Source organism: Salvelinus sp. IW2-2015, linkage group LG19 (assembly GCF_002910315.2).
Source record: "Salvelinus sp. IW2-2015 linkage group LG19, ASM291031v2, whole genome shotgun sequence".
NCBI lineage: Eukaryota > Metazoa > Chordata > Actinopteri > Salmoniformes > Salmonidae > Salvelinus > Salvelinus sp. IW2-2015.
Genome location: NC_036859.1, coordinates 23,996,577 through 24,013,312, shown reverse-complemented (window position 1 = coordinate 24,013,312; position 16,736 = coordinate 23,996,577). Strand labels below are relative to the sequence as shown.

The following is a 16,736-nucleotide window of genomic DNA, read 5'->3' as shown; positions in this document are numbered from 1 at the left end:
TGGACTCGTCTCCCAGTCCCTGCCACTGAAAAACATCCTCACAGCATGCTTCACCATAGGGATGGTGCCAGGTTTCTTCCAGATGTGATGCTTGGCATTCAGGCCACAGAGTTAATCTTGGATTCATCTGACCAGAGAATCTTGTTTCTCATGGTCTGAGAGTCTTTAGGTGCCTTTTGGCAAACTCCAAGCGGGCTGTCATGTGCCTTTTACTGAAGAGTGGCTTTTGTCTGGCTGCTCTACCATAAAAGGCCTGATTTTGGTGTAGTGCTACAGAGATGGTTGTCCTTCTGGAATGTTCTCCCATCTCTCAGAGGAACTCTAGAGCTCTGTCAGTGACCATGGGGTTATTGGTCACCTCCCTGACCAAGGTTCTTCTCCACCGATTGCTCAGTTTGGCTGGGCGGACAGCTCTAGAAAGAGTCTTGGGGGTTCCAAACTTCTTCCATTTAAGAATGATGGAGGCCACTGTGTTCTTGGCGACCTACAATGCTGCAGAAATTGTTTGGTACCCTTCTCCAGATATGTGCCTCGACACAATCTTGTCTCAGAGCTCCACAGAGAATTCCTTCAACCTCATGGCTTGCTTTTTGCTCTGACATGCACTGTCAACTGTGGGACCTTATATAGACAGGTGTGTGCCTTTACAAATCATGTCCAATCAATTTAATTTACCACAGGTGGACTCCAATTAATTTGTAGAAACATCTCAAGGATGATCAATGGAAACAGGATGCACCTGAGCTCAATTTCGAGTCTCATAGCAAAGGGTCTGAATACATATAAAAGGTTTTTCTGTTTCTTTTAATTTTTAATACATTTGCAAAAATGTCTTAACCTGTTTTCGCTTTGTCATTATGGGGTATTGTGTGTAGATTGCTGAGGATATTTTTAAAAACTTTAATACATTTGAGAATAAGGCTGTAATGCAACAAAATGTGGAAAAAGTCAGGGAGTCTGAATACTTTCCAAAGGCACTGTAGGTATGGTAGGGAAATTAGTTCTGGTATTGGTTTACTCAGAGGGTGTTGTCTACAGTTACAGTACACATTCATAGTAAATGGATATCTGTATTGTATCCTTGTGGGCATCCCAAATGGCACCCTATTCCCTAGTGTGCACTATTTTTGGCCAGTGCTCTGAGTCCTGGTAAAAATATTGCACTATATAGGTAATATGTTGCCATTTGGGACACACCTTATCAGTCTAAATAAGCTAATAGATTAGAGGCAACAGTTTTTTGTATGTGAGCACCAATTACCAGGGATGAAAGGAGGAGGTAGAGAAGGGGAAAGGTATCTATATCATGAAGTTCATTGTGTCAGTGAGAGCGTAAAGGTTAAGGTTTACTAGGCTGTTTATGGCTCCTGTGTCAGGCTTTAAAACAGCTCTGTCCCTCCAGTGTTGACAGATCCTGGTCAAAAGTATACACTATATAGGGAATTAGGATGCTATTTTGGACGCTGCCCAGGCAGCACAAACAGACAGGCGCTAGGGAACATTAACATGAAGGCCTCATTTTTGTGGAGAGAGAGAGCCAGGTGGCAGCTTTCAGGGCTGGATGGAGGGAGGGAGTGCACCCATATGCGCATGCCTGTACTTGTATGGCACGCGTATGCGTACGTGTTAGTAGCATTTTACTGTATGTCGGTAATGACACCATGGCAGGTATAAATMATTAACAGCCAGTCCACCTTCTCAGYCAGAGCTGCCGTCTGTGAGGGATAAGGAGGGAGAATGGTCAGCATAGCTCTCCCTGCTTGCATCCCAAATGACAACCTATTCCCTATATAGTGCACTACTTTTGACTAGGGCCCATAGGGAATAAGGTGCCATTTGGGAAGTTGGCCCTGTAGCTGCGTGTTAAAAGTAGTCCTACACCACTGTGAAGTCACAGCACCATGAGGTCATGCATTTACAGCTCTATGCAAAGCAGCCATGTGGTGGAGGGCTGCAATTAGAGGACAAGAAGCCATCACATGGATATACTACTGGACCCAATAGCTTGTTTCAACATCTCACTCTTCAAGTTCTGTCAAATGCTGTCACTGTCCGCATGTGATATGCTCACTTATCCCAAAAGTGGGATCAAATAAAACACAGTTGTCAAGGGTAGTCTCCCTGAAAAATACTGTTGGAAGTCACATGAGAAAAGGAAATGAGCAACTAACTGGGCGGCCGGTAGCCTAGCGGGTWGGAGCGTTGGGCCACGGGGAAGGTTGCTGGATTGAATCCCAGAGCCGACAAGGTAAAAATCTGCCGTTCTGCCRTTGAGCAATGCAGTTAACCCCCAACAACAACTGCTCCCGGGCGCCGATGACATGGATGTTGATTAAGTCAGCCCCATGTACCTCTCTGATTCAGAGGTTGGGTTAAGTGCGGATTTCAGTTGAATGCATTCAGTTGTGCAACTGACTAGGTATCCCCCCATTTTTCCTTTACCTAACCACACAGACAGGATCCKCATTGTAGTGATGTGGGCCCTCCAGCTTCCTTTGTTTATGATGAACTTTAAACTATAAATAGTCATTTAAACCGAGCTAGCCCTCCTCCTGAAAAGCCCCTGGAATCCCTTAGGGCTGCTATTGAATTAATGAATAGATTAGAATGGGGATTATAACTAGTTTATTTTATCTAAGTGTTGATATTTATAGAAGGTAATGATGGAGTGGTCAGAGAAGTTGACATGTGATTCAATAGGTGGTTGTGTTTTGAAGCTTGGATGGGATATGTGTTAAAATGCTACAGTGAATGTTTGGCCATTGAATATACGAAATTCAATGAAGAGCCATGCAGAGATACAGGTAACTGCCAAAATAAAGGAAACACTTGAGTAAATAAGGGATACAAAATATATTAAAACCAGGTGCTTCCACACAAGTGTGGTTCCTGAGTTAAGCAATTAACCTCCCATCATGCTGTCATGCTCCCATTAACTGTCATGTATAAAAATGCCCAGTTGCCCATATTTGTTTCCACCATGGTTAGAAGAAGAGATCTGTGACTTTGAAAGAGGGGTCTCAAAATAGCATAGGGTGTGTGTGTGTCAGTCACCAGATCAACCCAATRGAACACTTATGGGAGATTTTGGAGCGGCACCTGAGACAGCGTTTACCACCACCATCAAACYAAACACCAAATTATGSAATTTCTCGTGGAAGAATGGTGTCACATCCCTTCAGCAGGGTTCCAGACACTTGTAGAATCTATGCCAAGGTGTATTGAAACTGTMCTGGCAGCTCGTGGTGGCCTAATGCCCTATTAAGACACTTTATGTTGGTGTTTCCTTTATTTTTGCAGTTACCTGTATGTTTAGGCCTATATGGCAGTGGTTTGATAGTAAGTTTTGGTCCCTGATCGAGGTCCACAGTTAAACAAATAAGTATGGTGCCTGATGTGTTATTTGTTTTTGTATGACACTCCTTCCTGTGAAATGTAGCCTTCCTCTTTATATGGGTTTGCAGGAAACAACCTGAAACCGGCCTTGCCTCAAACGCACTCTCTCACATACACACACATACACACACACACACACACACAAACACACACACTTTTTTCTCCCCCCCCCCCCCCCCCAACACACAGACACGCGCTGAGTCTAAAGAGTCTGAAAAGTTTAATTGTAGCTTACCAGGAGAGTGTGTGTGTGTGTCTGAACAGACAGAGGGTTCTGTGTATGAGGCTCACATTTCCTCTGGTATGATTTGCATCTCACTCTCCTGTTTGGCCCCTGTCTGGGACCACTTTTTTCATTCTTGGAATGGAAGTGGTATCTCCTCCTCCCCCAACACACAGACCTGCTCTGAAGGTATAAAGTCTGGAAAGTTGAATTGTGGCTTTGCTGACCTTTTCCTACAGACAAAAAGTAAAGAAATAGGACAAAATGTAAAGTCACTAAGATGTGTTATCAATTATAATTTGAGTCAATTGCAGTTGAACACCAGCAATGAATACATTCCTTCTGCAATAAACCCAGAAATGAGCGSGCTGGCCTCCACATATTTCGCATCCACACTTTTTTTTCCCAGCACCAAAAACAACCTCCTTTTATAGACAAGATAGAATATGTCGTAACCTCAGAGGAATCTTGAGGACGGGATGGGGGAGGCCCGGCTGCACCATTAAACCCAGCTCTGAGGGAGTAACACACCCACTTAGGGTGTTCTCCATTCACTACAATGCTGCCATCTAGTGGGTATTAGAAAGACGGAACATTGACTGTTGTTTTGATTCCCCATTTACGATAAGCTTCGTCTTGGCTCCAGTTTAAATACATAATTTAAATACAGGATATCCATATTCCTATAATGGTTAGTAGTGGAGCCATTGAAAGTTGTGGCATACTACGCTGAGCCCATAAATAGACTATTAGGAAGTGGAGAAGTTTCTGTGTGTGCACCACTGTCACATGTCTAGTTTCAACTTCACAGACAGATGGTGCCAGCTGCAGATGGTAGTGTAATGTCTCTTGGCACAGGTCTATGGTATGAGTCAGGTGGGGGTGGGAGCAGGGAGGGAYGTTGGGCCTCTGGACTTCAGACTGTGACAGTGCCCTTGACTTCTGCTGTCAAACATAGTGACACAGGGCTTGTTTCAAATGGCACCCTATTTCTAATATAGTGCACTACTTTTCACCAGGCCCCATTGGGTTCTGGTCAAAAGTAGTGCACTATAGGGGATAGGATGTKATTTGGGGCATAGACGGTGACCCCTCCCCCCTCTACACCTGCCAATAGGTCAGAGTTGTTTAGGGCTACACCCCCCAACTCCCCAACACTTACCACCCATCCAATTTCCCCTCTAAGCTACCCTGTGTGTGCGCAAGCTCCCAGGGACTGCCATGTAGAAGAAATATCAGCCAGCGCAGAGAAACACGAGATTGAACTTCACTCAACTTTCTAGAGTTTTCCCCATTAACACTTTCAACGTTTCCCTTTATTGTGGGAATTGTGATCYAATCAACACAATATTAGCCACTTTCAATGCAACATCCCGGAACAAAACAAACTATGCAAGACTTAGTGWGCAAAACTAACTATGCGAGAGATTTTGTCGTCGGCAGAGCACATCAGAGTAGGATTCTTTTGCGTTGACTAAGGCACACTCCGGCCCTTACTCTAGACAGACTGGTGCACCATAACCAATCAGAGCTGTAGTAGGCCTATATGCAAATAGACCATTGCCATATATGGATTTGTGCCATTCACTTTAAACTGGACGGTTTTACAGCATGAGCGGTCGCGYTTGTTTTGAGATCAAAGCAAGAGCTGCATGTAGCCACGTGTGCCAATTTGTTCATATTATTTGTTAGTGKGTTATTAGCCCAGTTATAGCTAATTTGTAGTCAAATGTGGAAATATTATTTCGGTAGAACATCTTGAGTTATATTATTACTTTGAAAGATACTGATCTAATTATTKATTTATAAACATCTTTCTCTGAAAAATACTGTCCCCACTTTTGATGTCACTACTGACTTTAAAAGAGCTAAAGCTACAATCCTACAAATATCACTAGGTGATGGGATTGCACCCCTCTCCATTATGGCCACATTTCTGCAAACATTTTGGAGAAAATTAGATAACAAACTGGTCAATCTTAATGTATTTTTAAGAAGTGTCACTAGTACCGAACATGTATGTAAAGTACGGTTTTGTGACTAAAATATGTTTGTTGGTATGTACATCTGTCCAAATGAAAGATAGCCAGCCATATGTTAGCTATGGGGAGTCTTTKAAGTCCAAAATAAATCAAATCKCAACCGAAACAATTGACACAATAGAGATGCTGTATGTATAGGTCTCATTTTTGTGTCTCTGCTATTAACGATTCTGTGACCGCATGGGCAGCGCCATTGAGGCTATTTCCAATTTTATGTTGCATGCGCCATGCTCTACCTACTGAGCTACAGAGGACCACTGTGGGTAGTGGAAAAGTGSACACTTGAGGAAAAATGTAGAGTATTGAAATGCATAGCCAGCAGGGAGGCTTTAACCCTGCAATATTTTGGCCATATATTTGGTCAAAACATAGACATCGATAATGTGCTAAACTCTATTGTACTCTACTGTATGTTGCTCTACTGTGCTGTACTGTACCCTACTCTAATGTTCTCCAATGTACTCAAGATTACTCTACTTGAGTTTTTTACAATTGAAGAAAGGGCCCAGGGACTTTTGATCTAGTGGTCTTGGTGCTGAGAGCACTCAAGATCACATAAATTCTGGCTTTAATTTGTCATGGTCTCAACTCACTGGGTCTAGGTCTGGATCTTGGGACCAATGTCCTGGTATACATCTTGGTCTTGGCTCCTGGATATTACCATCTGAAACGCTTGTTATTTTGCCAAAATAAAGATATGTAAAGTCATAATTTAAACKTCTAACAACATAAATAATTAGATGCTGTTAGGTTCTAATTTTCAGAGTAAATAACCCACGGACACTAGAGAAGCTCAACCAATTCAGACACAGACATGGCTTCCCCCATGGTAGTATTCATACCCCACTTTGGGTGGAGTCTCCTCCTTATCMCTAAACATTGCATCATTATTGCTGAGCAGGGAGCTAAGTGGTATGATCCTTCAACGGTTTCTCCCCTTATCAGTACTGCCTCATGCGATTGTGTTCCCTGCGCTCACCCCCTCCAAAGCTTCATTATGGCACCCCTCATGTCTCTTTTGTAACTGTTCCTATACTTCTGAGTATAACAATGTTCAAAGTTTCACCCAGAATCCAACAATGCATAAGATATTAAATCAATCAACAAGTTTCAGATTCATACAATCAATATTGAACATTTTACAGAACTCTCAATTAAATMTAAAGGTTTGGAAAGTCTGGTTAAAAATCATGTTTTTACTATTTAGCTAATTTTTGTATCCAAATGAAATTCATAAAATTAATCTATAATAGGTTTATCAAAATGATCACTACTGTGCATGGTTTTCCCTTTTAATTGCATTTTTTTATTTTATTCAGTAACGTTTATGGGGTGGTAAGGAATTCGGGTAAATATTGCAAATATGTAATACAAAGTGTGTAAGTAGTATATACTGTATGTCTACCTGACATACACTACATGACCAAAAGTGTGAAGACATGACACCTGCTTGTCACATCTCATTCCAAAATCATGGACATTAATATGGAGTTGGTCCCCCTTTGCTGCTATAACAGCCTCCGCTCTTCTGGGAAGGCTTTCCACTAGAACATTGCTGCAGGGACTTGCTTCCATTCAGCCACGAGTATTAGTGAGGTCGGGCACTGATGTTGGGTGATTAGGCCTGGCTCGCAGTCGGTGTTCCAATTCATCCAAAGGTGGTTGAGGTCAGGGATCTGTGCAGGCCAGTCAAGATCTTCCACACTGATCTCAATTAACCATTTCTGTATGGACCTCACTTTGTGCACTGGGGCATTGTCATGCTGAAACAGGAAAAGGTCTTCCCCAAACTGTTGCCACAAAGTTGGAAGCACATAATTGTCTAGAATGTCATTGTATGCTGTAGCGTTAAGATTTCTCTTCACTGGAACTAAGGGGCCTAGCCCGAACCATGACAAGCCTCAGACCATTATTCCTCCTCCACCAAACTTTACAGTTGGCGCTATGCATCGTCCATCATACTGCCAGATGGTGAAGCGTGATTCATCACTCCAGAGAAAGTGTTTCCACTGCTCGAGAGTCCAATGGCGGAGAGCTTTACTCAACTTCAGCCAAAGCTTTGCATTGCGCATGATGATTTTAGGCTTGTGTGCGGCTGCTCGGCCATGGAAACCCTTTTCATGAAGCTCCCGACAAACAGTTCCTGGGCCCGATGTTGCTTCCAAAGGCAGTTTGGAACTCGGTAGTGAGTGTTATAACCGAGGGCAGGTTTTTTTTATTTTTTTTTACGCGCTTCAGCCCTCATTTCCGCTTCACAATAACAGCATTTACAGTTGACCAGGGCAGCTTTAGCATGGCAGGAATTTGASGAAAGGTGGCATCCTATGACGGTGCCACGTTGAAAGTCAATGAGCGCCTCAGTAAGGCCATTCTACTGCCAATGTTTGTCTATGGAGATTGCATCGCTGTGTGCTCGATTTTATACACCTGTCAGCAACGGGTGTGGCTGAAATAGCCGAATCAACTAATTTGAAGGGGTGTCCACATACCTTTGTATATATAGTGCATGTTGGAAGGCGTGTGCTGAAAGTTTGGGAAAAATAGGATACAAATGTGATAAAAAATGTTTACCCCCAATTTACTCCACTTCTGTAGAATGGCCCATATAGGGAATAGAGTGCCATTTGAGATGCAGAATGTTGGTTGAAACAGGATGGAGGTAGCAGCAGCCTGAATGGAAGATAGATGTTTTCTATCAGTGGTTCTGTGTGTCCCCTGGACTGTGTGTCTTATAACCTGTATCCCTGCCTGTGTCTCCTGTTAGTGGCTTGTGTGATAACCTGATCCAAGACATCATCTACAGCTACCTGGTCCTGCCCAACCGCATCACCATTCCTCTGGTGGGAGAGGCTCAGCTGGCTCAGCTACGCTTCCCAATACCTAAAGTAGGGAGGATTCCCACTCACCACAGAAAGCGAAACACATATTCCACTATATGAAGCCAAGCCTGATAAATGAATCAATGCATTTTTTACTGCTGTTTTGTTATGTTCAAATGCAACCCATCCCTTGTGGCATTATTGAATTCCAATGTTAATGTAATACATMAAATCACTATGATATACAGTATGTATGAACTTAGTGTTTTGTCTCTCTCTCCTCTAGGGTGTCCTGAGGATTCACTTCCTGGAGGCCCAGGACCTGTTAGGGAAGGATAAGTTCCTGGGGGGCCTGATCAAGGGCAAGTCAGACCCGTACGGTGTCCTTCACATCGGCAACCAGCTGTTCCAGAGCAAGGTGGTCAAGGAGAACATCCATCCCAAGTGGAACGAAGTCTATGAGGTAGAGAACATTTTAAAGTGTCCACAGGGAGGTTCGAGAAGTGTTCTTAGGATGATTCTTATGTCGGCAGTTTGAGAGAGAATGTCTTATTGAAGAAACTGAATGGGACTCTTTTACAATATTGGAGTGGGTGGGTTGTCTGACATTAGATACATACTTACAGTACATTACCAATATGTTGTCCTGTATGCCACACAGAAGGTCTGTAAATACTGTATGTGTGAATGTGACCCTTAGGCTTTGGTGTATGAGCACTCAGGACCACAGAACCTGGAGATAGAGCTGTTTGATGAGGACACAGACCAGGATGATTTCCTAGGAAGGTTAATGATAGATTCAAATCCTTTGGGGTCCTTCCTCAGCCATCAAAATCACTTMAACATCAAGCGTGACCTCTGCTGTAGCGCATAAAGCTATCATGTGTTAGCCCCTCTCTCCAACGAACTCACAGCATGTGTATATTTCCCTTGCAGTTTACTGATAGATGTGGCTGAGCTTCAGAAGGAACAGAAAGTTGATGAGGTAAAGTTTATTTATTTTGTGACTTCTTTCGTTCTTAATAAAAACACTCAGTTGTAAAGACAGTATATGTGATCACCCAGCACAATGTGTTCCATTCCAGTGGTTTGTCATGGAGGAGGTGAACACCGGAAAGCTGCATTTAAAACTAGAGTGGCTGTCTCTGCTCCCCACTCCTGAAAAGRTGGATCAGGTACACCTTTATCTACTCTGCATCCAAAATGGCACCCTATTGCCCATGTAGTGCAATACTTTTGATCAGTTCAAAAGTAGTGCACTATATAGTCTTTCTGAGTGCTACTTTAGATCAGTCTGTATGTTAATGGCCTTTCAGTCCTTCAGCGTTAAGACWTAACATTAATGGGTCTACATATTCCCCTTCTACATCCACGTGAGAGTGAGTAAATGAAACATGCAGATTAGAGGGATAGGTTGGGGAATCCAAGAGTCACGCTGTTTGAACTAGTGCTGTGGTGCTTATTTAACAGCTGTTCCAGTAGTACACTCATAGATCCCTGTAACACCTGATGCTGTGGGTGCMGCCCAAATGGTACCTTATTCCCTATACAGTACATTACTTTTGACCAGGGCCTATTGGGCTCCGGTCAAAAGTAATGCACTAAATAGGGAATAGGGTGCCATTTTGGGACACAAACTGCATTTCTGCAGTCCATTATATCAGCTCTGAAGCCAAGAATAGATGACTCACATCATTCTATGTTTGACCAACAGTACAAATTGCACCTCCTACAGTATTGTCTAAAGCGCAGCATTCATTCTTTGTCTCCTATTTACTGCCTCTGTGCCTGTTTGAAGGACCGCTATAACCCTAATACCATTGTACTAAGAGGACAAATACAGTTTGAATTGAGTGACAAACTGTAACTATTGATTATGGTCTGGTCCTCTTCCGCTCTCTCTCTCCTAGGTGCTGACCAGTATTAAGGCTGATAAAGGCCAGGCTAACGATGGCCTGTCGTCTGCCCTTCTGGTGGTCTACCTGGACTCAGCAAGGAACCTTCCAGTAAGTCACTTCACCTGTGGTAAACTCACTGTAAGAATAGGAAGAACCACAACAGCTACTATATCCTTAAGATTGATCATCCGTTCTGCTGTGTACAGTAGCAGAGGTTAAATATCAATCATTGGCCCCATTTTAAACTATAACTTGGGTGGAAAAACGCACTACATTGCATTAACTCAGSACAACTTCTTTAATGCGTTAGTTAGTAGATGGTAATGTCAAGTTTCCTCAAAGGCCATAAAACAAGATATTATTGTGCCAGTCTACCAGTCATCAGACAGTATGAGCCTCCCAGTTCACCCCAGCTCCTCTCACCTGCCTCCTCTTCCTCCTCTTCTTCTGATTGTTCTCCTGCTTGAACTCCTTCCCATACCCCTCATCTCCTCATGATAATGTTAATCTTTATCCTCGTTTCATGTTATTGATCCTCGTGATCATGTWAATATTTATCCTCGTGATCATGTAAATATTTATCCTTGTGATCATGTAAATATTTATCCTCGTGATAATGTTAATATTTTTTATCCTTGTGATAATGTTAATGTTTATTCTCTACCTCTCTTCCCTCCGTCTCAACTGGTCACTCACACTAATAGTCTGCCAAAGGGCTACATTATTGTAGCTGAAGTTGATATACTGTTCTATAATACCTGTGAAATCACAGAATTTGTTTTGACTCTTTTTGCATAAATGCATAGGCAAACCCTGCTTCACATGTCTTCTTTTCAGCCTCTTCTTCTTTGCTTTCTTCTCTCCGTTTCCCTCCTCCTCTGAAGAGTGTGTTCGAGGGGAACTTGGGTTCTGGCTACTTAAAAGAGAGGAGAGCTTCGGGCCTAGTCTTTTGTGAGAATACAGCCTCTCTCTATAGGACCTTATTTGTGAGTCCTCTGGTATTTTGCATCCTAGTTATAGTTTTTTTTCCACAGTGTGATTTTTGTTTGTAATTATGACGATTGAAATGAGAGAGAAATTCCAATAAGCATGTTGACTGTCGTATGATTGACTTATGCACGTATAAGTTCTTAATATTTTGCATAAAACATACAGTGAGGCTGTCAGTCATAACTATGAAGCCAGAACTTGAGAAAGATATCGGTGCAAAAGAGCCAGAGGCATGTTAGGAGGCTTGTCTGTAGATTGCTTTCCCTCCATCCTGCTCACCCAGCCATTACCCGCCCGTTAGTGGGTTGTTGCCCCAGCAACAAATGCTCTCTTACCTGTAACACGGGCGTCCTCAGGACACTGACCCTGCCTCGCCTTGTCTCAAACTCCAGACATAACCAGTCATCTCAAAGCATCTCCCGATGCCAGTCTCCTGTTACACATGCCTCCCACACTACTCAGTCCAAAAGCAATGGCATGACTTGTCAAGGCATGGTCTGTGTCCCAAATGGCACCCTTTTCATTATATAGGGATTAGTTTGCCATTTGGGAAGGAGTCAGTGACATGACCTGTCAAGCCATGTTAACAATTCTCCAGAGATGTGTAGCTGACAACAAAAATATCATTTTTAACAACAGATAATGAATAACTAATGTGATACAGAATGCAAGGATATGCTACYTCCTAAATGAAATGCTTCGCTCTGTGGATGAACTGTATTCATTTAACTGTAGATGTATTTGTTGATAGAAATGATGTTGTCTGTGTTGTACGAAAGTACTCATCAAGAGAATGACTCCATTCCATTTACCCATAAAGAGATGATAATGTATCTGGAATTCCATAGATGTAGATAAGAAGTACAAACGTGAATATCCCCATTTTTGGTTGGAGGATTCCCAGATTCCGTCCTATTCTTGGAATCCTCCAACTGGGATTTTTAGAAGCCCAAAATTCCTAGGTTAAGTTACTAGAATTTTGCAACCTTACCCCCAATTATTACTCTCTATTCACAAACACCATCTCACTCCTGTTACTGGACAGCCTTGTCAGGGTTGGAATGGTCCTTCTGTTTTCTCCATAATGAATGCTCCTCTTTATCTCCCATTGGGTTTTTCCTGGGTATGTCGTTGTCAATACTCTTCATGATTTATTAACCTTGTGCTCATCATGTTGTTTTTGTCTCTGTCTCTACCTGTTGCCCTGGCGTCCTGGTTTTGGGGTCGTCTGGTGTGTGGTCTTCATCGTCGCTCCAATCATGATTTAACCTCCTCSTTCTTCCTCCTGCTCCTCCTCCTCCTTGCATGCCCTCTCCTAATAACCAACCTGGTGTGTTCATTCTCTCCTGCCCTGGGGAAAAAGCGCAATCCTTTAGAATTCAACCATGACGGTTTGAAGAAGGCCTCAGTCAGTAAGGCCATCAAGGTAATGTAACAACCGAGCATGCAGAGCCATCCAGACAGACAGACAGAGGAAGACTAAAGGCCCTGTTAAATACTTTTATTAAAAAAACACCCTTCCTGTAATACATTAAGACTGGTGAAAGCAATGGGGTGGAAGCTATGTTTTCATCTGTGCACTCACTTATAGATCAGTGATTTAAGGATGAATTTAAGGTATTTGAACAGGGCCTAGAAACACACTGCTGTTTCCCCTGTGACCAGAGAGTTACACTGTAGTACAGGAAGCACGTACAGTACTGTGCTTTTCTATTAGGAAGTGGATTTAGTGAAAAGCAATTACGTTTACCATTTGGCATCAACTGTATCGATTGATTAGATCCCAGTGAGTAATATTGCTTACAAGTTGTTCCCCACCCATGTATTCCTACAGGACTGCTGCTGGAGCATAAAAAATGCCTTGCAAGTTGATTTGTGTTCCTTGTTTTGTGAAATTAATTATTAACAAACTCCAAACTCTACTAATTGTGTTTGTGGACTAAAACTGCATTCCATGCACTATATTCTAATATTCTGATGTATATAAAAAAATGTGTTGTATGAGATTAATGCACCAAGAAAATATATCTTTATGTAAGCATTTCCTCTCTTCCAATTTCAACTCTATTTCCTGGTGTTATGGGGATTTTCGATATACATTTATGTAACTTCAATACATCCTGATTTCAAGTCTTTATGCTGCCATATTTAGCCAATGAGTGATCAATCCACATGATTAGTTTTACATAAATCACTTTGAAAATAATCTTTATTTCACAAATATAGAGCATCTTCCTTATAAATACATTTGATTTGAATTATATTGTTGATAATATACCCATTCTACATAATGAAATAAATTATTTAWGCTACAATTCTTAATTGGTGAAACTGCCACGTCAGTTTGGGATATTACAACACCAAAGAAAAACTGCAAACGACGAACACCTATTGTTTTTTTTTAGCTCAGACATCATTGCATGTGTGATAGAACAGCAGAATATCTACTGCAATTTTTTTCTACCATGCTGCTGGACACACTTCTGCATTTCATCAATAAAACAAAAACTGTAACAAAGGCACTGGGGGGCGAACAGTGGCGCTGTTTCCCCAATTGCGGAATCGATCTTTAAGTGATTAGGTATTTAAATACTGAACTTGATACTAGGCTAAGGTGATACAGTAGTACCTAATGAAGTTAACATCTCACAGGGCTAGAGGTTATTATGTGTTTTATACCTGTTCTTGTTTCACAGTCTGGTAAGAAAGTGAGCAGCGTCCCGAGTCCCTTTGTACAATTCACAGTCGGCCACAAAACCTATGAGAGTAAGGTAAGCTCGAGCAAAATAACACATTTTTTAGATCCTACATTTGTATGTTACATTCAGTTGTAAAAATACTTGAAAGTACTACTTAAGTATTTTGGGTATCTGTACTGTACTTTACTATTTATATTTTTGACAACTTTTACTTCACTACATTCTTAAAATCTCTTAAGGATCTGCCCCTTTTTTCAATTTTCTCCTAAATTGACATACCCAAATCTAACTGCCTGTAGCTCAGGCATTGAAGCAAGGATATGCATGTTCTTGATTTGAAAGGAAAAACTTTGAAGTTTGTGTAAATGTGAAATTAATGAAGGAGAATATAACACATTAGATCTGTTAAAGAAAATACAAATAAACTTTTTTTTGGTACCATCTTGGAAATGCAAGAGAAAGGCTGTTTTGTATTATTCCAGCCCAGGCTCAATTTAGATTTTGGCTACTAGATGGCAGCAGTGTATGTGCAAAGTTTTAGACTGATCCAATGAACCATTGTATTTCTGTTAAAAATGTTGTATCAAGACTGCCCAAATGTGCCTAATTGGTTTATTAATAACTTTTCAAGTTCATAACTATGCACTCTCCTCGAACAATAGCGTGGTATTATTTCACTGTAATAGCTACTCTAAATTGGACAGTTCAGTTAGATTAACAAGAGTTTAAGCTTTCTGCCAATATCCGATATGTCTATGTCCTGGAAAATGTTCTTGTTACTGACAACCTCAGGCTAATGCGATTAGCCTATGTTAGACACCCAAAAATACATAAGTATATTTAAAACCAAATACTTTTAGACTTTTACTCAAGTAGTATTTTACCGGGTGACTGTCACTTTTTTACTTGAGTAATTTTCTATTAAGGTATCTTTACTTTTACTCAAGTATGACAGTTGGGTACTTTTTCTACCACTGGTTACATTAACCATATAAAATAGAGGTATTTCCAGTGCAATGTGAATAGAATATGTCCTTGCTGATATACAGTCTCTAACATTATCCTCCTTCCCTAACCAGACGAGGTATAAGACCAACGAGCCTGTATGGGAAGAGGCGTTTACTTTTCTCATCCACAACCCCAAATGCCAAGAGCTGGAGGTCGAGGTACATAAGCATGCTTTCCCTCCTGAGTGACATCAACATGTCAGCTATTTAGTATGGCTTTTGTGTCTGATTTGATCTCTGTGGCTATGATGTGAGATGGAGTTGATTTTGTCTGCTGTTTTAAATCACGCTCATCAATGATTTTACTGTTTTAAGACATCTTTGCCTCTAGTTTGCCTCATTTAATTGTTTTGCTGTGAAGTTTGATGCAATTTGTGCTGTGATTGTGTGTCCCATTTCCTCTCCTCAGGTGAAGGATGAGAAACATGAGTGTTCCCTGGGGACTCTGAACCTGCCCCTGGTCCGTCTCCTAGAGGCTGAGGACATGACACTACACCAGCGCTTCCCTCTCAAGAACTCTGGGCCCAGCTGCACCCTCAAGATAAAGATTGCACTGAGGGTAAGGGTCTGAATAGGGCTCTTTTACARTGTCTATGTCCCAAATTAGCACCCTATTCCCTATGGTGCGCTTCTTTTGTCCAGGGCCCATGCAGAGAATAGGTTGCCATTTGGTACGTAGTCATATTCACATTAGTACTCTCCCTGCTAAATGTTTAACCTGACTGCAATTATTTTACATTTTTGCTTAAAAATAAGAAACGATACATTCTTCAATAAAGACAAGCAATGTGTCTCGTATGATTATTTTTAACCCTCTCCAACCTCTATGTCCCACTTGTGCAGGTTCTGTGTCTGGAGAAGCTGATAGCATCAGACCAGACGTCCTCGGTGCAGGTTCGTAAGGCTAGCACTAGTAACCCCATCCCCATGAAGACACCGTCAGTCTCCGAACCCCCCAACCCTGTCCCTGTCTTGGACCTCCCCAGCTCTGTGGCCGCCTCCACCCAGGAGCTCCACAGGAGAGGGGGGGATGACGAGCCCTACTCAGGGGGACCGGTAGGCATCGGCCTGGCCGACGCAGGTAGGAGCACCTCCAACCTGGCCATCTCTGGCTCTCAGAAACACCTGGCCCACAGGGGGTCAACCCCCAGCATCGCCTCAGACATCTCCAACCCCTACGCCACACAGGAGCTCCAGCAGAGGCTGAGAGAGCTGCAGAAGTAAGAATGCAGAAACCAAGCACACACAAAAACACATTGATACACGCAGGCATGTGCACATACACAACACATTGTGACATAATTAAAGCATAAAATACAGATTTATTGACTAACTTGCAGATTATATTACAGACCTAATGTGATCAGAACAAAGAGACTAATGTGTGTGTCTCTGTCCATAGTGGCTCAGCCAGTCATTTCCCCCTGGGTGAAGTGCAGTTGACTGTCAGACACAGCTCTCAGAGGAACAAGCTCATCGTGGTGGTGCACACCTGTCGGTAAGAGACATGACGGGAGATTTAGCCCGAGTCCCAAATGGCACCATATTCCCTTTATAGTGCACTACTTTTGACCAGGGCAAATAGGGCTCTGGTTAAAAGTGGTGCACTATATAGGGAATAGGGTGCCATTTGGGACACACACAGGACTGTAGCATGCAGGA

At 42.2% G+C, this 16,736-nt stretch overlaps 1 protein-coding gene across 4 annotated transcripts in view; it reads left to right on the top strand.

Annotated features, from left to right (window-relative positions):
• LOC111979792 (extended synaptotagmin-2-B) overlaps positions 1–16,736 on the top strand; it is a 48,188-nt gene that overhangs the window by 30,236 nt on the left and 1,216 nt on the right. The window contains exons 9-21 of one of the 4 annotated variants that reach the window (XM_024010497.2): positions 8,426–8,546; positions 8,767–8,943; positions 9,181–9,266; positions 9,417–9,465; positions 9,566–9,655; positions 10,391–10,486; positions 11,263–11,364; positions 12,732–12,794; positions 14,065–14,139; positions 15,147–15,233; positions 15,484–15,633; positions 15,918–16,294; positions 16,477–16,572. In XM_024010497.2, coding sequence (XP_023866265.1) covers positions 8,426–8,546; positions 8,767–8,943; positions 9,181–9,266; positions 9,417–9,465; positions 9,566–9,655; positions 10,391–10,486; positions 11,263–11,364; positions 12,732–12,794; positions 14,065–14,139; positions 15,147–15,233; positions 15,484–15,633; positions 15,918–16,294; positions 16,477–16,572 — 1,569 coding nt within the window. The remainder of the gene's footprint in view (positions 1–8,425; positions 8,547–8,766; positions 8,944–9,180; positions 9,267–9,416; positions 9,466–9,565; positions 9,656–10,390; positions 10,487–11,262; positions 11,365–12,731; positions 12,795–14,064; positions 14,140–15,146; positions 15,234–15,483; positions 15,634–15,917; positions 16,295–16,476; positions 16,573–16,736) is intronic. The other 3 variants (XM_024010499.2, XM_024010498.2, XM_024010500.2) reach the window with 3 other exon arrangements.